Genomic DNA, 23,739 nt, shown 5'->3' with positions numbered 1-23,739 from the left:
TCATTTGACATTAACCACATACACTATAAATAAAGTATATCTCTTGACACTAAACAGTGTGGGCTGGATATCAAAATGAGTCAGTTATTTTTGAGTTTCTATGCACTTAACACTTCGGTCTGACATTTTGGATGTGGCTATTTAAAAAAATACTTCTGACTGAGCTACTGTATGAGTATGTGGATATACAAACAACACATTCACACGATAAGTAACTATCCCACTCTAGGGGCCATAACGTCATTGAACTGGCTGACTATAATAATGACCAATACCATCATAACTCTGTATTCCTACAGTCCGAGGGACAAATAATTCAGATCCATGGCTAGAAGAAATTCAAATGACAAAGAACATTGACTTTCTTTACAAGTAAAAAAAGTTGCCAAAATCCTAGTAGAAATATAAGTCTTGTTCAGCTAGAATCCTTGATTACATCAATGCATTGTTCTCTCCGTCTCTCAGTAATTGGTCCCTTGATGGCTGCTGTGTGTCAGTCTCCGCCTTATTGAACAGCTAAATACCAATGAGAAAGAGTGAGGATAAGCAGACACTCTGTGTGACTTGTCTCTATTTTCATGGTATTACTATCATTCTTGTTTCTGTTTTTTTGCAGATTCATGTTTCCATAACACTCACGAGGCGCGTCTAATCTCACTCACAGCAGCTGGTCCCTTCAAATGGTAACAGTTGTGCTTTTTATCTGAAATGATCAGCCATGTTAATGTCTTATTAGGAACGTTAGAGAAAAGAGACAGCTTCTGTATGTTCACCTGTGTGAAGTGTATCACATTGACTGATAAACACACACACAGCTTCAGGGGTTGTGTGAATTGTAATGTACTGTAACAGAGGAAATACAGGAAAATACATTTGTCAGTAGGGAGAGTTTTGGGGAGAGACGCTCTTGTCTGTTGAGTGATAGAGAGTCCACCCGTCCTGTGCTTGTGATCTGTCTGTCAGTCCATCAATCTCTGGTCCTGAGGGGCTGAGATGGGGGGGTGGGAAGTGCCTAAGATGGGGGGTTGTATTCCTATGGACCCCCACTGTAGGAGTAGTCTGCCTTGTTGTGCATCACCAGCTTGTTGTCCACAAAGTAGAAACTGTCAGACTGCGTCTCATAGGGGTGCTGAATCATTTCACGCACTGAGGGAGTAAAGACAGGAAGTAGATGTTAAGATTCTGTGATCTAATTTCCGGGTGGCCCATTTCAACAGTTTCAGAGGCTATCAAAATGTCATGAACTTCCCAACTGTGGACGTGAATCGCCTGCATTCAGAACTTACAGCATCTACAGCATAACTGATGGGAATCAGTATATGTGTGGGGGGGGGGCAGATGGCTTAGGGAATCGGGCTATTAATCAAATGGTTGCTGGTTCGATTCCCGGGTCGTGCCAAATGACGTTGTGTCCTTGAGTCCACTACACCCTAGTTGCCTCGGGGGAATGTCCTTGTACTTACTGTAAGTTTCTCTGGATAAGAGCGTCTGCTAAATGACTAAATGTAAATGTAACGTGTGTTTGTTTGTGAGTCTATCAGCATCAGTGAGTGTGTGTGTATTAATTTACTCACTGATCTCCTCTGAGAGTGCGGGAAACTCATAAATGTGCTCGCAAGTGTTCTTGCTGCTGGGCATGCAGAAGCCAAACTCAAAGTCGAAGCTCTTGAGGAGTTGCTCGCGGAAGTAATGCCTCTCGATCATCCGGAAGTTATTGATAGGCGTGTCTCCCACGGTGAACTCCACTCTGCATACAGACGCAGAAGGGGAGATTTAGAAAGAGTACACGCTTAAAAAAAAACCTTAAGAGATAAGAAGATAACTTAAATAGGAACAAAAATGTTTGGGTTACTTGGCCTCTGATTATATTCACTCAAAGACACAACTGTGTACTTATCTCATGGGAGAGCACACTCTCTTCCTGATAACTGGACTGTCCTTCTACCATCTCTCTTTTTCTGTGCGTTCACATTCTCTATCACCTATACTGGCTCTATCCACTACCTACTGTTTTTCTCCCTCCTTGGGTGATGTCAATGGCACAGACACATGCACACTTCTAACTCTCCGAGAATAGCCCCCACACCCCCTCCCCATCTGTCTCCTCTCCGATAAGCAGGACTCTAAATCACCCACACATCCTTACTCAGTGCTTAAGGATGCAATGTCTAATGATTTCTCGGCCTTGCCCGTCTCTGTAAAAGTCCACATACCAGTCATTCTTTTAAAGAAAAGAGTGAATAGTGTATTGTAGTAAAGCAATATCCTCTATCAATACAACCCCATTGCTACATCTTGCATTACTATCATGAGTATAATTGGGGTCGCTGGGGTCATAAACCTGATGCCCCTTTGCTGGCTGCCCTTTTAGATGTGACTTACGTAGCTCCAACCTGACGCAGCTGCAAGAAGGCAGGAGTGAATTGGTAACGAACAAAACGTCCGGCGTTCGGGTCGAAGTCCTTCTTGTTGCCTGCTGTGGATCAGAAAGGATACCACGTCTACAGATCTTTTGACTGTAAAGAGTTATTTAGTTTCCCCCTAATTGGCTGAGGTAGAATATGTCCAACAACCTGCTGGTTGTGGAAGATGGAAAGATCAGGGGAACACATCAATAGATTCAGGGTCCCCTTCTTCTATAAATCTATCTTGACACGTTGGTAGTATTTCATTCAAAATATAGCACAGGTCTTAGTTGCGTGAGTGGCCCATACAAACAAGCAAAAATATTATAGCACTTCAGCAAAGGACTATGGCTGTTTATCAATCCGAAGAACGCTGAGAACGCAAGTACATTCTTTTGAAGAACGTTCTTGCAAGTGTCCTTGCGAGAATGATCTTGCAAGTCCGCAAGGACTTCTGGGAAATCAGAAGCGTTCTCGCTGGTCAAGTCATCATCCGATGCATCCTTGATAAAAGGGGTGGATCAGGAACATTTCCGGGTATTTTTGGCGTTTTTGGTGACTTGTGTTCTTTGGATTGGAACCGTACTTGGGCAATGAAAGATGACGTCAAACAAATTTGCAAGAACACAAGAACGGAAAAAAACGTGGATTGATAAACAGCCTATATTTCCAGAGATGGTGGAAGCAGAAAATAATGAAGTGCTGCTTGGAAGGTGAAGGAATCTGACCAAACAGCCACAATATTGCGTATCTGTCTTAACAGCAGAGAAGCTATACATATCATAATATACTAGTGCACAGTGCCTGTGATGCAGTTCCTGGTGTTTGTGAATAATACACACACAGACTCCTGGAACTATAGATTGAAATCCTGTAATTATAGATAGTGCAGACACACACACAGAGTTTCCTTTCATTATGGTATAGATACTGCACGTATAATTAACCACAGTACTGTGCCTATTGGCCATTCCTTGGATTTAACACTCACGCAATGCTGGCGGTTTAGTGATCTCAAACAACACAGTCCCCGTCTCCATGTCCCGGATCTTGAACCTTGTGAAGTCAATCATGTGCACATTCTTGTCTGGAGAACATAGGTAGTCTGAAACAAGAAAGAACATTTTTGTGACGGTTTAGAATAGGTCAACTTTAAAGGTACAATAGGTAAATAGGTATCCCTTATGACGCAGTGGGCCTTCCTCCTTGACTTATTTCATGAAACTACTGTCAGTGAAACTCAAAACAAGAATTAAAAGCACTGTTTCTCGTATTTGAATTTACTTTTCAAATGTTATGTTTTGCAGCTGTAAGTCTATACATTTGGCTAATAAGAAATCAAACTTCCTGACTGATGGAAAAATGCAATATGACAGACAGGCTTTTTACACAAACATAGGTATCATTGAGAGCCCCCCCCACCCCGTCCCTATGTGGTTGCGAAGGTTATTTTATTTATCACGATGCTAACATGACGCTAGCGAGCGGTAGCTTCTTAAACTGCAGGCTCTTAGACTAAGAGACTAACGTACCATCTGATCAGATTGTACAGAATCAATTTGACAGTCACACTAACAAAAGAAGCAGTTCCAAATGCTTAGGAATAGAACAATTAAACAATGTAGACACTGCATCATTGTATAATTGCCTATTGCTATCCTTGATATGCTACAAATCAGCCTGGATGTATAGCGTCCTCACACAGTGACTAGGTGCAAATGGGTGATTACAAATGTTCCACTTTGTGGGACAATAAAGGGAATCTTAATCATAAAATATAAATGCAAAAAATGATTCACTTATGAATGTAAATAGTCTTCATAAGAACCTTTAAAATAATATGAAGTATCCTATCAAAGCAAGGCATACAAGTACGGTATACTGTTAGGAGATGTTGGATGTTTTCACCAGTATGGCAGCAGTGTCAGCAATGTTGGCAGTGTGTGAAATTCTGGGCAGGGCCAGTGAGACTCACCTCCCTACAGGGCTGGATTAGGCTTAAGAGGCTTATATTGTTTCACTGTCACATGGACAGATTGAGAGACGAGACAGTGAGGGGATTGGAGGATACTATGTATGATACTATATATTTTGTTGTATAGTACCCCCCCCCCCCCCATACAGAGCTGCAGAGCATTTCAGCACACTGTGTCTTGTGTTGCACACACAAAAACATGCAAGCACACAGACACTACGTTGGTACACAAAACACACACACTTTCTTTATCATCCTTAAGGTTAGGAAACAGATGGGCCAAACTGGCCTTAGTCAATCGCTAGGGGATATTTTTAGTCCTCCAGCTACCTGGCTGTGTCACATGGTGTGGGGGAGTGTGAACATGTGTGTCTGTGCAGAGGGAGGGGGGGCTCAGAAGGCATTCCCACATCTGCTGTAGTCCTACAGCAGTATCCTGACTGTGGGAGCATTAGGTTAATTCATATAATTGGCATTCTGTGAACTTTCTTGGGATAGTCTCACACAACACTATATCGTCAGTAATCAGGACCAATAGTATAATAGATAACATACTGCTATGATATACACTTCTATGATAATACTGCACACTTTCTTATATTTTACCTATGCAGGAAACATAATATTACTGCTATGATTCTCTTAACACATTTTTACATTGTGTCAATATGAATGGCATTGCCATTTTTGTTATATGATTTGAGTTCTTCATTCGTTGTTGTAATCCACACTGCAACCCCAAGGTAGTGTTGAGACACACATTACACAATGGGAATATAACAGTGAAAGCAATTACCAACAACCTCCCTCATCTTGTGGAGAGGAGACATATGTCAGAAGATAATAATGGCTCATCAGTACTAACTGTAAAATGGTAGTTATCTGCCTAAATGCCAGGTGAGAATGAGATGTGTTTATACAGTTCATGGACTGTCACTAAATATAATCATACAGTATCTATCACAACATTATATGAAGGGATGGGTAATCTAGGTTTAAACATACAGCAGTTGTATGTGTGTGAGTGCATGCTGACGCGCTCGTGTGTATGAACATTCACTAAGGATTACGAGTCAGTTTTGTTTTGAGCAGGATCGGCCCGAGTGAGAGGTAGAGTGGAGACCACTAGAACACAGTGACATCTTAGGCAGTAAGATGCTCTTATTTCTGAATTATTTCTTAATTCTGAATATGAGTTTGGCACACTGCCTTCAATGTGTGATGAGTGTAGTTTATCTGCCACAATTTGACACAATTTGTGACTCCAAGTAAAGCAGAAACAGAACAGTCTACACAAACACCTGGATGTGGAGCAACTCAAGAATTATCATAGGAAAACAGATGATGCATTGTGTACTTTTCACCACAAGCTATGAATGATTCATATTTTAGTACTTCTTAAGACTGACCTTATAATAAATCTGTCTGTCTGTCTGCCTATCCAGGCATATCTAGACCCTTGACAACCACCATAGGGACAAAAGCCACTGTTACCCAGGCAACTCTGGCACTCACAGTCCATGGCACCAACAGCATGACTTCCTGTGTTGCCCGATAAGAGCTTTGCTATCTGAACATGAGATGGGAACCCATCAGTTATGCAAGAAAAACAATAAACAGAATGCTCTGTGTACCCAGTACAAAGGGTTTATCTCAATTGTCCAAAGTAGCTTCTTCATCTTGTACAGACACTTTCATCTTCACTGACCAGAAAATAGAGAGCATACCAATAAGTAACAGGCTTTGACTTTGTTCCACCTCATGGTAGAACCCTGAACAGGACAGGAGGCGGGGCTCCTGCACAGCACTGAATGCACTGCCCTTCTTACAGCAAATGACACAACCAGAACCTGGTTTGACCTTTTGTCCAGTAAGTTAAATAATTAAATTCTTGTTATCAAATCTGAGAGTTTTTACGCATTATGTGATCAAATGACAGCACATCAACTCAGTGTGGGAGAAGTTATATTAACTTCTGTGGTAGGGCATTTACCAGGAGAAACCATGTTTCTTAATTGTCCTCTGTATAATATTCTAATGTGTACTGGTTGCGTGTGTCCTACAATCTGAACACCTGTGTTGGTATCTACTCAATAGGATATCCTGGTATTTACAGTTGGAAATCTGCTGTTATCCCTAGCACCACTCAAACAATAAAGAAGTCAGATAGGGAGCCTGAACACGGCTGGTGTTAGAATTGAATCTGTGCTTCAGCGAGTGATGTGATTGTCAATCAGCTCTGTGTCTGGGCAGACAGATAACCCACAGATGGACTGGGCAGACTGGAACAGGCTTGGCGCTGTGGCACGTTTGCCCCAATCCAAGTTGCACAGATGTACAGGTGGAAAAAAGCCTGAATAGCTGTACACATTTACTATAATTTAAATGCAGAACAATAATATGTGTTACCCTCAGCAGGTTACTCATTATCACCAAATATACATCCAGTAGCCAAAAAGAACTGGAGCCGACTATAGACTGATGCTCTATAATTACAGTGTAATTTTTTTCTAGCTTTGTCAAGTTCCTTCCAAATGTAATTAATCAAATTTAAGATCATAGATGTTACACTTCAGTTTAGTATTTTTTTTCAGCTACCTTTTTGAGAAAGATCAACGTTAGATTGATTTTTTTCAAGCAACACATTGTACTATCAATATTCCAGAATTATACAAACACATATTGAAATAGGGCTGTTTTTCTCTTACAAAAACAAGTTGGATGTTCAGCAGGGGGCTATCTATCACATATTGTACATTTTAGAGTGTTAGGTCTGCAACCAATAGCTTAGGTTGGCAGCCGAGAGTGAATTCCATGGGTTATTATGTGAGAACATCAGTGAAGAAAGTGTATCACAAAACAATTTGGTCAGTGTATTGTTCTGTTGTGTCAGTGTGATGGAAGCTGCTATAATTTAGTTCTACCAGAGGCAAGGTTGTTTTTGCTGTGGGTTTGAATTCAGGGTTCTCTTTGTGTACATAGGGCTTGATGTGCTCGGTTGATAAATGTAAATGGATTATGGGTAAATTGCTGTTGGGACTGTGGGTGAACCTGGGTGACACATTTTGATGGTTTCTTAGACCCGAGTGTGTGTGTGTGTCATTTTGACAAGCAGCAGATAGTTCTGGTGAGGGGAAGGGGGAGTGGAAGAGGGGGGGCATCTACTAAGCTCCTCTCCCTCACGGCGTGAGAGCACCACTTCACTTCCTTTAACACTGTCACCTAGCAACGCAGCCTTCTGATAGTGTGCCAACTGTATCTGGTTTCCTTTTTTCTCGCTTTCCTTTCCACCTGGCCGTTTTACATAAACAAGGCATAGGATCAAATCAAAGAAGGGCATCGCAGCTAGGATTAGACTTCAGTCAAATGCTAATGACACTACATTATAGGTAGCCTACTGCAACGGATGAAGTGGTGTAGGCTAAATGGCCAGCAAATCTTGTGCCAGGCAACATTCTATTTCTGGTTTTACACTGGTAATCAAAATACATCAGCTTTATTTTGAAGCTGATCGCATTTAGATGCATTGCATCCATTTGTGATGTTTTTTTTGCCCACTTTAACATGTATGCACCGAACAATTTAATTGAAATTTAGCTTCCATAGATAGATAATTCAAAAAAGCTACTGAGTAAAATAACAAACGATTAAGTGGTTCTTTTAACGTAGTCCGTTAGACACAAAATGGCTGTCTGTGGCATTCATAAACAGCAAGTGAGTGCCATTTATAGCCGCTAAACCTCAAGATTAGCCGGGAATTAGTGTTTTTTGTTTTATTTTTTGCATCAAGGCTTTACGCACTACTATTCTTTTGATTCAGCTTAAGCTGTCAATCCATAAGTAAATTACTGTTATATCAGACATAAGAACATGGCTTGTAAACCTCATGGGAACACCTGCTTATGGCACGCCCAATCAAATCAGGTTTCAGTGCTACGCCCACAGGGCACAGATGCAATAGCATAGCATTTTGCATATTTGAAAGGAATGAGGATACCCTGGTGGATAGGGATAGGCCTGCTGTGTTTCTTAAACACGTCTCATAATGATGGAGCCTGCAGGCGATTGGCTGGCTAAGAGGTTCACTGAGAGGTTGAGTCTTTGAACAGCTGAATGCAGATGAGAATCCCTGTTCTGTCTATCTACACAGTCAAAAAGCTGGTTCTTGTGAAATTGGGGATATGATCGAGGAGGTTGTGGAGATAAAATGTGTGCTTTTTTGAGTGTGTGTTAGTGTGTTTTTTTTATTCACTTCAATGAAATCCTTGAGAATTGTGAGCATTGGGTTTTCCCTCTTACTGGAATGGCTAATATTCAATGAAAACCAGCCCAACCATGGTCCATGGTAGACTGTGGGGAAGCCATGACAGATTGTTAAGTACATATTTTGATAATCTACAATGATATTTGAAAAACTACCAATGTACACCTATTTTCAAACCTTTCATCATTATTTAGTTGGGAACCCATGAATACGTCTTTCGGCCTTGGATCTCATTTGTGTCTGGGATCTTTCTGTGGCTAACACTCCTTGAGACAGCACTCAACATTTCTGCGCTAGACACTGCATAGGTTAACCACAACAGGGTCACCATCATTTCACATGTGAACACTTTTGATGTGTAGGGCTCTGCATAAGGCTAACCACACCAGGGTCACAATCACTCCTTGTGACAATCTTAGAAAGTGACATCACTTCCTGTCCAGACTGTACACTCCTCACATAAGCCAATAAAAAGATGGAATCCACCCTGTCAGATGCCTTCTGATACACACTAAAAACCACAATTTGATCTAATCGACCCACTGTGATCTATGTGCTTGACTCTTTAAGGAGTAATGAATGATGGCCACATCCTCCAATGCTGTACAGATTTTTTAACCTTTATTTTAAACCTTTATTTAACCAGGCAGAATCATTAAAAACAAATTCTTATTTTCAGTGATGGCCTGGCAAGATGGCTGCCAATGGTTCAACCCAAGTGTTTCTCACAGTGGCACAGGAAATTATTTAAGCTTGTCCAGTGCACCAACAGGGGATTTGCTAGAACGGCATGGGGGGGGCTGTGCTGTTGAATGGGTTAAATGGATTACCCCAAAAGAAATGTATGTGCAAGAGGCCCATTGACTTTGACCCAGTCCACCAAGGACTACAGGACCAGAAATATAGCCCTTACATTATTTACAGATAAGCACTAACAGCTAGGTGCATAAAGCTGCAACAGGTAACATTATACAATAAATGCAACTATAATAAACAGGGCACCCAATTTTTGTCTAAACATCCATACTTTCCTCCAGCTCAAGTTTGATTTGACAGTGGTTTCACAATATAAGCCAAGGAGAAAGGCAATTGGATGGAAAAGGATTGCTTGAACGTAATTGGTTTGAAAGTAGTGGTTTCTTCAAAATTTGAAATTGACATTCTATTGGCACTGAACTGTCTCGTGCTTAACAACTCTCAGAGGAACTCCTTCACTTATCTGTGTATAGGGCACAAAACCTTTCTCTTTTACAGATTTTTTTATTTTTAAATTATTGTACTTTTAAGTGTATGGCAAGACAGAGTTATGTTCATTCATGAGAATGAAGAACTTTGGGAAGCATTTGTCCGGTGTCCCCAACCATGTACAATAACTGTGTATAGTAGCTACTACAGCAGGGTCTTGTAGTAAATATTTTACCTCTGACCATGATGACAAAAGGGGGACGAAAGGGAAAATATATATTATCCTGTCCAGACTCATTTTCTATTAATCTACTTTTTTTTTTACTACTAATCTAACTTTATGCAGATACATTTCATGGATGTTATGTTATTTCATTTTGGAGTTACGAGAGCTTCAGCCAAAGTGAACTGTAAAGACTCTGCAGCTTATGAGGCATAGCATCAAACAGAGCCAAAGGACTAAGATACAGTGTTTGTGTACACAGTTTTAGTACATCACTCTGACAGCTTTCCATTGGCTAGCAGGGAAATCCACCATTTCACTGGGGCCTTCGGGGTCTAACTGTTACCAGTTCAAAGCGGAAGCTGGGGGCCATCTTGAATACTTCTGTTGGCTGATAGGATTTTGTGCCAGAGTTGGAAAGAATGGAGCTACATTAAATCATTGGGATATGAAGCTGTCACATAGACTACTCGTTATCTTCTTTGTTATTTCCTCTTTTTTTTGCCACAGTGCGAATCATCTTGGTAGTCCCTCAGTGTCTTCCAATTCAAAGGCTGAACTCACGAGCGTGCACAGCAGCATGACTCAACTCAAGCTTTAAGGCTCTGCTTAGTCTGTTCCAAATGAAACTAGCAGCTATCACCAACAACAAAGCTGACCTTAGAACACTGTTTGAAGTACTGAAACATGATTTGATATTTAATGGAGCGTTTCAACCAAACCCTGTAATCATAAGAGGCCAACTCTATGATTGTACATGGATGGTTCAGTGCAACAATAACCCTGACATTTGTATTTGGAAAGATATACTTGTATTTATTTCAGTAAATTAGGCGAATTATAAGAGATAATTTTTCAGGTTCATGCTACCTTAAGTGTTGGCAAGTCATTTTCAAGAATTGATGACGATACAATTTCATCAGAGTTGAATCAAAGGTATTTTCCAAAAACATTCACCCACTCACACACACACAGACATTGATGAGTCAATATCCTGCTCTGACCGAGCAATACCGGAACATTCTCAATTACTCAAAGGAGAAAATGTGTACCATAATGTCTTTGTGGTGAAGACTAACAGCAAATTTATCATTAAGTAATAAATTACAAGCATACAACTTAGATATTTACCATTGTCTACAGCTACCAGAACTCCCTTGCCACTGCTTTCATTAGATATAGGCTAGATGTGATATCGGTCATCCCAATAAGGGACAAAACTCCCTCTTCAAGGACTCACTGTCACAACAACAGCTGGATCCTAGAAAACAGCATCGTCCCTTAAAGTGATTGACCCTCATACATCACGGACCTTGTGACAGCTTGTATAGAGCAGATTTAAAGAGTGCCACAGCGATCAATTTTTAATTAAAGCTGTGGCCATTGTGGTGAGAGGCCAAAAAGACTGGAAATACAGTCAGGGGATTGTTTCCTTGCTCATAAGCAGGCGGGTGGTGCAATGTTTCCTGATAGACAGATCTGGAGAGGCTGTGGGGCGAGCGAGGCTGCTCTGGATGAAGGGGTGAGGTCACCCAGCAGAAAGCTCTGGATGAAGGGATGAGGTCACCCAGCAGAAAAATAATTTAAGCACTTTGCAGGTTTTGCCCCACAGAAGGTGTTGGTAAACACATGCTCTGTATAGGTTTCAACATTTTAAATGGATGACAGAATGGTATGGCCTAAATTAAATCAATGGAGCGTTGTCAAGCAAGGATGAAGACTTGTGTACTGTAGTCTGAGAGGGGGGCATTTCATCACACCTCCACAGCCCACAGGGAAATATAGCAGAAATAAGATGACGGTAATCTCATAGAACAGGTATGCAAAAGAGGTGTAGAAAACATCACATAGAATAATTCAGCAAATATTACTGTAAGAAGTGGCTAACCCTGTGTTTTTTTTAAATTAAAACCTACACAATAATACGACAGTTACTGTCTCTGGACCATATTACAGGATGAAGGATCTGTTCTCGTGAAATTCACCAAAACATTTTTACATAATAATCTATCCAGACATAAAGATAAATACGTATGTATTGTATTAATTACATCAATGTAATTAAAGGCAGGGTTGGTGATGTTGTTGAGATACATTTTTTGTCATATTTGCTAAAATATAATTGACTGTAACATTTTATAAATTCGATATCTGTAGGCTTTGCAGGACTGTAATAAACACAACCAATCATTTAGGTTCAGAGGGTTCTTTTGAGGTTGATTGCAATATGATAGAGATTTGTAGAAAATCAATAATAGATATGTGAAGTTGTAAGTGATGAGATCAGCGCAAATGTAACTGGTATTATCTTACTGTGTTTAATGTGTGAAGTCATTCACTTGAATGGGATGAGTCAACCATAGAGACCGTTTTGAAATGCCTGTGGCACTTTGTATTCATCTGATAGCACCAAGGACAGATCACAGATACACATGGAGGCGGAATGAGTAATTGCACATGCATGCTACTTGTTCATAAACTATATAATTTTATGGACTCCTTATCTACAAGTGTATTTGGATACACATTTATACGGATAATAGTTATTCAGCTTGACCTCTGAAGTAAGAGAGTATTTACTATCAACAGTCGGAAATACAGGCTAGTCTGCAGGCTCACACTGCGTCTAAAACATGACCCATATGCTGAATGAATCCTTGCAGATAGCCTGCAATATTTGATTTCCCCTGTTTCGGTGCATATGATTTCCTCCTCCGTACATCACAGGCACATGGGCTTCTGATGAGCTACCATTTCTCATTTCACCAAGCACCGTTTCTCCACTAGCCAGATTACATTTTTCTTCCATCCGCTCTTATGTCAGGAAAACACTAGCTCCCTTATCAGTACTGAGCCACTGTGTCAGCACGCCACCCCCAAAATGGATGCTTTTACCTCCGCCAAAGCACCACCATGGAAGTTATCTGCAGCAGATGGAATGGCTGTTTGCCCCTCCTGTCTATTTTTACACAATCTTTCCATATACAGACAGTTTCAGAGTGAAAGGTATGATTGCTACTATCTGTATGGTATGATGATGATTACCCTCTGAATACATAACCTCTGTGTGCAGAGATGTTATCTATTGAATATCTTGCTTTCCCCCTATTTGAAATTATAGTGTCTGAGATGTTTGAAAATGATGACAGCCCATGTGCAAATTGCATATATATATATACAGTATATATACTACTACGGCAAGACATGTTTAATTAACATACATCATTACCATGCATGGAATCAGTTTGATACATGATAGCCACCATTGACAGTTGCCTCTGAGAACAAAATGCTGTTTTGGATCAATTTCAGTCGTTGATTCCTAATTACCCTTTTTAGCTGGGGGACCACAAACACCATAGTAAACCTGAAAACATTGACGTTCAGAATAACCTATCTATTTGAATCATAAATGTGTAAATTTCTAATTTTTGGGTTGCATTCCGGGGGCATTAATTAACTGAAGAGTATCAGGTCATTGCAGATCACCACATTCCTCCCTTGTGACTTAATCCAGATTACATGTCAGAGGAGAGTACAGATTATGTGCCATGAGTGATTTATGTTTTATCTTGCCCCCGCAACCCTGATTCCTCTCTTTTGCTGTGGTTTACCCAGTAGATACATACTGTATGCCACAGACACAAAGAGGATGACTGTAGACAAGAGTGTTGTTTGGGGTCAATGCAATGCCCTTTTGGATGAGGTTAGCCTTTTGCTAGACTCTTATGATAGGCTACCAATTGAAATGTATCTATAGAACGTAAATGTCTCTATTTCTTGTTACTCTGAGTCTGTTTATATAACTCTACTGATATTCTGGGTTAATTGACTTGGTAGAAGTGTATCAATCAGGGGACAGGTCAAACCATTTTTTAAGTGGAAGCCATTTTTGATGGCAATTTTCATACTTTACAATTGATGATTTAATGTTATGCTTGTCCATCACATACTGAAAATCATTTTAAAAAGTGACACAATGACAGAACATTATGTGACTGTAGAAACTAAGATGACAAAGAATAATAATAGATCAAATACAAAGAATAATAATTGTGAATTATAACCATTTGAAGTGTTGAAACAAAGTTGAGAAAGAATAAGTTAAAAGTGAATACATGCTGTACATGTAAGGTATGTAACAATCTAATGCAGATCTTTAATTAGGATCTGTGTCAATCTCAGGGAAGACCTCTGACCACCTGTTACCTCAGAGTGCACTGGAAAAGGATTTAGATTTTTTGTTTTCATTGATATGGACAGGGGAAGCATAAGACAGAACAAGCTATCCGTACGCACGTACTTACACGCACGCACACACACACAGAGAGAAAGAGAGAGAGATCTGCCTGGCTAAGAGGCCAGTCAGTTTTTCTTGCATAATGATATTATTGTTTACCAGATTATGTTGACAATGCAGAGACATAAACATTTGAAATGTGGTTGGCCAATATAGTGTAACTAGCACATTTCTTTCAAGCAGCAATTATTAGGCTCTGTTTCTCTGTAGCGTTAAGTCGCTGTCCAAGGTACGGTGAACTGAAACCAGTTGTTCGGCTAAAAAGAAGAGTCCTATGTACTAGTGCTGTGCTAATGACAGAAGAAGACAGACGACTACGCAAGTGAGGAATTATTGCCCTGCTGGAACAACAGGACACTCCTATGCGAGAATAAGCAGGTAGCCTATTTTACCTGCAACGGTTGTCACGTCCTGTTTAAGTCCTTAGCTAATAGTGCACTTACTTTGGGTGATCTTCTGTAACCCAAGTACATCCTCGGCCGTTATTACGGGATTTCTCAACAATTCTTCTTCCGTAGTTACTGGAACTCCCGCGTCTGTAGAGTTGCAGCCTTTCTTCACTTTCATGGCCACAAGCGGTTTGTGATACGGCTGGCGGGAACTGGTGCTACTGGCACTCTCTTTACCTCCGTTGCCACCGTTCGTATTATTAGTGGCAGGTTCCTTAGTACTGCAGTTTGTTGCGTCCTGTCTATTACATACAGCTTCTGTGCTAGTACAAGAATAGCTCATTCTCTGTGCCTCCTCCCCCTCCCGATCTGATACAAATCAGGCTCTCTCCCTGTCTCACTAAGACTCAACGGCTCTCTCAGTCACTCGGTATTTAATCTAAATCCTTAGTTCTTTAAACCTTCGGTCCGTGGCTGCTTGTGTTCGTTGGTTAAAGCCTACTGGTGACGCGCTCGTATTTGGTGGAGATTGCAGGTTCAGAATTGACGTCAAGTCAAGTAGTCTGGCTAAGAAACAAAAATCGTCTCATTGGAACGCTCGTGTTACACGACAGACCAGACCATTGCAAAGTAGAGGTCTCAAAATATTTGTCATCAACGATTCTGTCGCTAACTGATTCAACCGGCAGATGTCATGCGCTCCCTCATTGAACAGCGATGACTCACCCAACTTCAATTTACAAAACATGCAGCCGCTTAAAATGAAATCGAACTGTGGTCCAAACCATATGTTGCCTGGTCTGCACGTAATAATCCAGATTATATAATAATCAAATTTCAATTTGAGAGTGTAATTGTAACATCAACATGCCAAATGCTCGCAGGATTTAAAAAATTGGTAGGAAAGTGTAACTGGAAAAGGCAATTCCATTCATTTGTGTCACATGAGCAGAGCTCTTTAAATGAAGTTATGAGGAAAAAGAAAGGCACTGGCATTTTTCAGATCTGAGGTTTTGAATCTTTATTGATTTTTAATTATTATTTTTTCATCTGAAAGTTGCTCTTCAGATGCCAGCATCCCTGAGAAAGATATAGGTTCATAACACAAGCCTACTGAACAACCCCATCATTGTGATAAAGAGGGGTCAACCAACAGGTGGGCTAGTCTCTATAACCCCAGGTACAGCTGCCTTTTCTCCATCCATACCCTTTTCCCCAGTTATTGAACCCACTGTCTGTGTCTTAGTGCCATGAGCCTTTCTTTGAAGATAGAAGTCAGCAAAAAAAACCTTCAGGTGAAGTGGAGATGGAAAGTCTTGTGAATTTATGAGGAAACAGTGACTTCCTTTGGATAGTTCAGGTCACTGCAGTATATGGACTGTCCAAAAGAGCTGACCATGGTTTACTTGAGACAGCAAATGGAGTGTGTGTATGTACTTTCTAAAATCAGCCATGTGTCACAGGAGTAGAGAGCATTGTGAAAAGGCTTATTGGCATCAATGTATATATAGCTAAGAAACACATGAGCAAATGTATGTATAAAATCAAGGGATTGCAGATATGGAAACAAACCATTGAACACAAACTACTTGTTATTATAAAAAAACTTCTTACCCAGTCTGCTGAAAACCCCTCTATCATGAATACCATATTGCAACTGTACCGTAGGTTTACCAGGTTTCAGGACAGCATGGCTATCACTTTGACAGGTATCATTCAGGCATTGAGGAAGGCAGCCCATACAATACGCAGTGTAGTGTATTCAATGTTGGTGGATGAAGGCCCATAAGCGCGACTTAATTTTACCAGTAAAAGTTATAGAGATGGAGCAAGAGATTTCATTATCCATTAGCATCGTCTGGCTAAGTGGCTACTGATGAAGCTGGGAAAGGTGGTAAGCTCCAGGACCAGCCCCACCCAACATACACCAGCTATAGCTGGCAGTTGCCTGCCTGGTGCCCCTCTCTAGGCGGTCATCTCAAAGCAACCCCTGCGATGTGTCTGCATGTCCCTGACCCTGCGGATTGACTGGATCTGGGGATGGTGGGCGCCCCACTCATTCCAGTGCTTGAAGGGTCCCATCTCAAACACGTACTGGAAACCTCTGTAACCGGGGTATTGGTAACCCACCCACCTTTAATAGGGAGAAAGGAGAAGGAGAGAGAAAGAGAGAAATAGAGAGATGACTTCAGCTGGAACCGATTGTTTTTCCACAGTGAGAAGCTTGAAGTTTCTTTGTATTATAATGTTTTTTCTGACTGCAACTACACAATCACACCAAACCCTTTACATAGTCTCAGTCTCTGTCTCAGGAGATGTAATTACCCCCTCTCACTAATCCAATAAGGGACTTACGTTCCACCAGTGACCTGGATGCTGCCCACACGGTCCTGGAAGCCATAGGACCACAGGCTAGGAATATCCTCGTCACACACCTCCATCTTGCGGCCCTCAAAGTTCATGCACTCAAAGAGGCAGATCTTGTGGTCCTGGGGGTCCTATAGGTACGTAGGACAAAATAGAAGAAGAAGATCAGGTAACATTCTAAAAAAGGAGATGCATGGATGGATGAACGGAAGGGTGGGTGGAATCAGATGTTCAAAGAGTAAAAAAGACTAAAAAGACAAGAAGATTAATAAAACCATTCCATCCTTCGATAGATAAATCCATTCATACACGGTTGACATTTACTTACCATGCGGACGGGCCTGACCGACATGAAACGGTCACACCTGTAGCTGTTGGACCATGTGTCCCAGCGAGGGTACTCTCCCTTCTCCATCATGAACATCTCCCCAGACATATTCTGCTGCTCATAGCCCACCCAACTGTGTACAGGGCAATTCACAGCAGGGAACATGTTTTAACACATTTATAAAACAAAACTGGATTCACAGAATGTGATTTAGTCAAATATAATTGATGTTATGTAACAGCAATGTACACACAGTACAAACACAGTACAACACTGTGATTGTAGCACATATATCAAATGAAAGATACATATTGTGTTTTCGGAATGAAAGAAAAATGGAAAAATTATATTTCCACAAACACAGCATCTTGTCACAAATAATGTTTCATGGTGTTAATATAGTGTACAAATTTCTCTACAACTTTTCGTAATTAGTTTTCGGTTTCAGCGACTTACGGTCCACACTCCACCCTGATGGAGCCAATCCTTTCGAAACCCTTCTCACACAGGTTACGACACTCTCCGTTCAGCTCCATTCTACGGCCCTGGAAGTTCTCAAACTCAAAGAGGTACATCTGGAAATTCAGACCAGACAAAGTAATCAATAAATCAGTTTTGTACTGCCTACTGCTAGCAATTTATTTAAGGTTGATATGAATGGTCATTAATGAAGACGGAGGACATACTTTGTGCCTGTTCATTCCCATGCCTGGGTGGCTGCCAATGCTGCCCTGGACTCCAGTGTGAGACATGATAGAGTCTATAGAGAGAGAGAGAGAGAGAGAGAGAGAGAGAGAGAGAGAGAGAGAAAGCAGAGGGAGAAAAGAGCAATAATAAGCTGCAGGGTTAGAATATTTTCATTCACTTCTGCACATGCTGTACACACATTAGGAAAAACGTATACAGCGCAATTCCACAGTTCGAGAGTGTTTAGATCCAAAATAAAATAATGCCATGAGAACAGGCATGCAACTGTTCCCTTATGGTCGATTAATAAGTAGATAATGATTTAAAATCTCTTAAATGTGCTGTCACTAAAATATACACTAGTATACATGTCATGTACATTTCCCCGTCATGAACACTACTCAACACCCTCCCTTTAACGTTAAAGCTTTCCAACACAATGAACCCGTTCATTATTGAATGATAGTTTTTCTGTACTTCTTATCTCTAAACATCTGTAAAGTAATCTCTTTTGAAAGAGTTACACAGTGATGCAACATGGGAGATTTTTCATAGGCGGAGAACAGTCTTGTCAAGCTTTATTACCAAGCTGACAGGAGATCAGAATCAATTGTGGCCATAATTCGCAGATTTTTGCCATTCTTTTGAAATTTACCACAGAATGTCTAAGAACTACTTTCTTCTTGTAACAACTCAGGAGGATACTCAAGAGTAATGAAGTCAGTATCTTGTTTGACAGATCTAACACACTTAGGTAGAAAAAATCACAGTCCAATTGACACTCCTTGGTTTAGATGGTCAGAGCATACCCACCCTTTGCCCCCATATTCAAAGTCCTTAGTTCAAGCAGAGGAAAGCCCACCTATGCCGCAAGCTCTAGATAAGTATAATTCTCACCTAAAAGCTGTAGTCAGGTTATGAAGGGAGGAATGGACAGGAAAGCGCAGCTTAGGCCTTTGGGTAAAGTGTTGGAATAGGGCCCCATGAGTAGGGATATATATATACATTCCCATCCCACTATGGTCTGTTGCATCAGAATTCGCCCAGGCCATTGGACAAAAGGGATCCTTTTTTTGAGGGAGGCTTTGGGCGGGGTTAAGGGTCATGCTTATCTCTCAGTGTGCCATGCTGACTAGGCGGCCTGTTTTGTTGTCTAGCGCTACTGTGGGGACTAGGGACAGCCACCATCATCAGCAGAAAGCCCCTACTGCTGAGCTCTGGTTCTAAAACACAGTCACATGCAGGCAGGCAGGCACTCACACACTAACCTTAACCACAGAAGACACAATTGCAAGCACACTTCTCAGCATATACAGTATTTAATTACCTCAGGAATTTTTTTTTCATCACTCATCATCCATCCTTTTTCCCTTTATACCTTTTTCTTTCTAGCTTTCTCTTTTTTTCTCTCTCTCTCTCTCTCTCTCTCTCTCTCTCTCTCTCTCTCTCACTCTCATTCCCTCTGCCTCTCCACAATCCTGGCCTTTGAGCACCAAGCAGAGCAATGTGCTGACCTCAGGAGCACCTCATTGTGTGGACAGGCGTGTGGGTGCCATTGGTCTATTGTTTTGATGGACCAGTAGCCTTGACTGCCACACACGTGTACACACCACACACACACAAACACACTCACACAGCATTCCTCTGTATCAAACAGAACCTGCTGGATCCATGATAACATGTGACAGTTTGATAATAGTTTGACCCAGTCACATACACCTATTCTCACACGTGTTCACACTGATTTGGCAGCCGTGCTAATTGAGATATGAACACACACATACACACACACAAACTCACAAAGAGATACACACAGCAACACACAAATACACATACACAATCTAGCTACATCTAGGTCTAGGAATCAATTGTATCAGAGATTTGCAGATACATTTTGTTACAGTTTCTCAGTACAAGAATGTCAGTTAATTGAGTGGGACAACAAGGGGGCAGAGCATAGGTGCACAAAGGGTCTTAATGTGTACAAGTGTGGTATGTGAGTGCGTGCGCATGTGTGTGCATGCCTGTGTCCATGTCAGGCTTTGAATGGGTGGCATGTGTGTCTCCCATGTATGTATGCACGAGCGACCGTGTATGTGTGTGTGTGTGTGTGTGTGTGTGTGTGTGTGTGTGTATGCGTGAGCTGGTAGATAGATGTGTGTGTAAATGTGGCAGGGTAAGGGAAGAGAAGTCAGTTGGGGTTTGCATAGGTTGTCACTCAGGTGGGAAGCCCTGCAAGTGCCTCTGGAGAGCTCAGTGAGTAAGTACTGAATCCCTACCTTCATCACTACAATAGTACACTTGATTTACCAGACAATATTGTAACCATTTAGGCATCTAAAAATATATATTTTTTATACAAAAAATATATTCCTAGTTTTTTTTTAATCAAACTTCCTAGTCACCACATTATTTTCATCTTTCATGGTGTGTACTTTTTTATTCCATCTGTGCATCTCGTTCAAATATGAATATTTTCCCCCCAGGTACAGGAAGTGCACTATGAAGAGTGTGCAAGGCTATAAACGTATGGGCTGGGCCAGGGTGGGGTGCAGCCCTTGTATGTATAGTAATGATGAGTATGCTGTGCTTCGTGAGAGGTGGTCATGGGCTGGCGCTGGCTGGAGCTCGTGTTAATCGGCACTGGGCACCGTGCCCTCGGCCCGGTCCAATGCTGGGGGCCAAACCCCAATGGCTCAATCTCAAACAATAAGCAGCCCAGCAATGTGCTGACTCCTACCCTGGACCGCTGGTCAGGACGCCATTCCCCACTGTGGCGTATAAATAGGCCTGTTTACTAAGGGGGGTCAGGACATCGTTTTTGTGGAGCCCCCCGTGAGTGCTGCACAGCTATTTTTTGGGGTAGGTCAGGTAAGCCCTCCATAGCAGCCTTTAGCCTATAGCCTTTTACTGTCCATTGTCCATTTACATTTTGTGTCGGTTTTCTTTTGTTGTTTCTGCTGAGCCTCAAAATGTATAGAAAGGAGGTGTCACTCACACACACATACACACATACACACACACATCTAACAGAGATGGACTCATGGTTTTGTTCCTATAGTGTATGGTCTAACTACGCTCAGTTGGCCAGCACAGTTGACGTCACATTAGTATGAAATGCAGATATGATACACACTGAAGATTAACCAATTACAATGCCACATACGATAGACACACCCTATACACAAACAAAGAAAACTAGGATTAAAACCTCATAAACAATCTGATCACATGCTATAATTTATTTGCAGAAATGTAGTAGTGTGCTCCAAGTCTCCAAAACAAACTATCAATCTATTAGACAAAAGTGGATTATTTGTACTATGTTATGATACAGTCTCTTGTTTTCCCTTCCGTAATGTTTTTGGAATTTGGCACTCCACAACCTACTCCACATACTGTGCTAAAAACAAAGTCAATGTTTTTATCTTTTCAGACCTAGCATGGGTACATTGTCATGTTAAGGATAGAGCACCACTTAGTTTGGGTTTGTCCAACAGACTCAAGCATTCTGGCATAACTAGGCCATCTATATAATTTGGGTTAGAGTTAGAGCATCTCAGTATGGACAGAAGCATGCCAGCATGCAACACAGGTCTAGGACAATTCAGTATTATCTGTTTTTATTAGCATATAGACTCTAGCAGAAATGTGACTGTCTGGTCTCTGTCAGTAGGTAAACCAATACTGAGATATCCAACAGAATGGCTTTGACTAATCCCAATCCTATGGGACCATGGAAGGTGAGTCAGCAGCAACAATTTTGTTGTTACAAATATAAGAACATCTGTTACTGCAGGGATTACACTTCTTTTGCTATAAGGTGTAAACTTGAGCAAATTGAGCAGCCCAATGCTAGACACTACTTGGAATACATAAGGAGCATTTGATTTAATCTCCTTCACGTTAAATCTGGTCTTTTGAAACTGTCCCATTGACTGCATCTAACATGACACTTTAAAACAAGTACACCTTATGTGTGACCCATCTATTTCTGAAAAACTGCATCATCCCTCCTTGAACAGGACAGTGGTGTGAGAGTGAGATGGGACTTCCAGATAGATGGAATCGATTCTAAGATCATTAAAATTTCAAGAGCCAGCCGGTTCTGTTTCAGGTGGAGTGAACTGCAACTCTCCCCCATTGTTTCTGCGTTTATAGATCACAGTCTATGACCAGGAGAACTTCCAGGGAAAGCGTATGGAGTTCACTGCATCCTGCCAGAACATCATGGAATGTGGCATGGATAATGTTCGCTCCCTGAAGGTGGAGTGTGGAGCGTAAGTTAGCATACAAAAACCCAAGTAGTGCAAAGTGACTCTAATGTAAAAAAGAAAGTGCCCCAGATACCTTCAATTTTTTTTTAAATAATTATGCTATTGTTATAATGACCACAAATGTATTCATCCCCATTTATATAATCCATCGGCCCCTTTAATTTCGAAATTTTCCCATGTGAGGATCAATAAAGTATTATGTCTCTAATGAAAAACTGTAAAACAGAGCTCCTTATATTTTGGAATTGAGCTGTGTCAATCTTTATGTTTGTGCCATGTGTGTTTGCATGTGTGTCTGTGTACGCAGCTGGGCAGGGTATGAGCACTCCAGCTTCTGTGGACAGCAGTTTGTGTTGGAGAAGGGGGAGTACCCTCGCTGGGAGTCCTGGAGCGGCAGCAATGCCTACCACATCGAGAGGATGATGTCCTTCCGCCCCGTCTGCTCTGCTGTGAGGCCATCCCCCCGTCAGGACTTAGTAGATTCAGTACATATTAAATTGCCATCACATATCACAATGGAACATGTGACAGACTCACTTTAAAATGTCTATTCTAATATATTAAAGGGATATGTCCAGGTCACAAATTAACATTGTTCAAGAATCAATCCTACTTCCAGTTACATGCATTGCAAATGGCCGCTGCATTTGACTTCAAGAGATTGCATAATGACTGAGACTGACCATTCCCCCCCCCCCCCACAACTCTTATTCGACAGAACCACAAGGAGTCTAAGATTGTTGTCTTTGAGAGGGAGAATTTCATTGGACGGCAGTGGGAGATGAATGATGACTACCCATCTCTGCAGGCCATGGGCTGGGGCAACAACGAGATCGGATCCATGCAGGTCCAAAGTGGAGCGTGAGTCACATCCTGACCCTCTGTTTGCTATGTTTCTGTTTGCTAGAATTGCTTGATTCTAATTAGCTACATGGTGAAACCAAATTGAGTAAATTACATACTGGAAGGGGGGGGGGGTTATATTTAATTAAAAGTAAAAACAGCTGCGGTGTGGTGACTTTAAATGGTTCTTGGTCACTCTCTATTTCTCCCCAGCTGGGTGTGCTACCAGTTTCCAGGTTACCGTGGCTACCAATACATCATGGAGTGTGACCGTCATGGAGGGGAGTACAAACACTACAGAGAGTGGGGATCCCATGCTCAGACCTTCCAGGTGCAGTCGCTGCGCAGAATCCAGCAGTGAGACGAGAGGCCACCTCCTCCTCCCACTCCTCCCCTTTCTCCCCCTCTCCCTCTTCCACCCCATCATTCCAAGCTTGGCCAGTCCTGTCAGACCTCAGAGACCCATGGCTGAGACCTCTCGCCTCCCCCACCCAGA

At 41.4% G+C, this 23,739-nt stretch overlaps 3 protein-coding genes across 3 annotated transcripts; 1 reads left to right on the top strand and 2 right to left on the bottom strand.

Annotated features, from left to right (window-relative positions):
- Nucleotides 1-816: 816 nt before the first annotated feature.
- On the bottom strand, nucleotides 817-15,391 carry unc119a1 (unc-119 lipid binding chaperone a1). Its single transcript, XM_084674190.1, has 5 exons — nucleotides 14,796-15,391; nucleotides 3,397-3,510; nucleotides 2,383-2,476; nucleotides 1,575-1,747; nucleotides 817-1,146 (listed from the first exon to the last, which is right to left on the bottom strand). Exons 1-5 carry the CDS (start codon nucleotides 15,082-15,084, stop codon nucleotides 1,034-1,036), a joined length of 783 nt encoding a protein of 260 aa, XP_084530316.1. The 5' UTR covers nucleotides 15,085-15,391; the 3' UTR covers nucleotides 817-1,033.
- A 1,267-nt stretch (nucleotides 15,392-16,658) lies between these two features.
- crybb1l3 (crystallin, beta B1, like 3) lies at nucleotides 16,659-18,188 on the bottom strand. Its single transcript, XM_084673559.1, has 5 exons — nucleotides 18,123-18,188; nucleotides 17,893-18,011; nucleotides 17,437-17,569; nucleotides 17,097-17,239; nucleotides 16,659-16,875 (listed from the first exon to the last, which is right to left on the bottom strand). Exons 1-5 carry the CDS (start codon nucleotides 18,186-18,188, stop codon nucleotides 16,707-16,709), a joined length of 630 nt encoding a protein of 209 aa, XP_084529685.1. The 3' UTR covers nucleotides 16,659-16,706.
- Nucleotides 18,189-21,827: 3,639 nt separating this feature from the next.
- On the top strand, nucleotides 21,828-23,604 carry cryba1a (crystallin, beta A1a). Its single transcript, XM_084673560.1, has 5 exons — nucleotides 21,828-21,866; nucleotides 22,285-22,403; nucleotides 22,708-22,849; nucleotides 23,119-23,261; nucleotides 23,457-23,604. The coding sequence occupies exons 1-5, from the start codon at nucleotides 21,828-21,830 to the stop codon at nucleotides 23,602-23,604; spliced, it is 591 nt and encodes a 196-aa protein (XP_084529686.1).
- The last annotated feature ends 135 nt before the right edge of the window (nucleotides 23,605-23,739 follow it).

This window comes from Hypomesus nipponensis, chromosome 15, assembly GCF_054491055.1.
Source record: "Hypomesus nipponensis isolate SF chromosome 15, ASM5449105v1, whole genome shotgun sequence".
NCBI classification, from domain to species: Eukaryota; Metazoa; Chordata; class Actinopteri; order Osmeriformes; family Osmeridae; genus Hypomesus; species Hypomesus nipponensis.
This window is presented reverse-complemented; position numbering and strand designations above follow the sequence as displayed.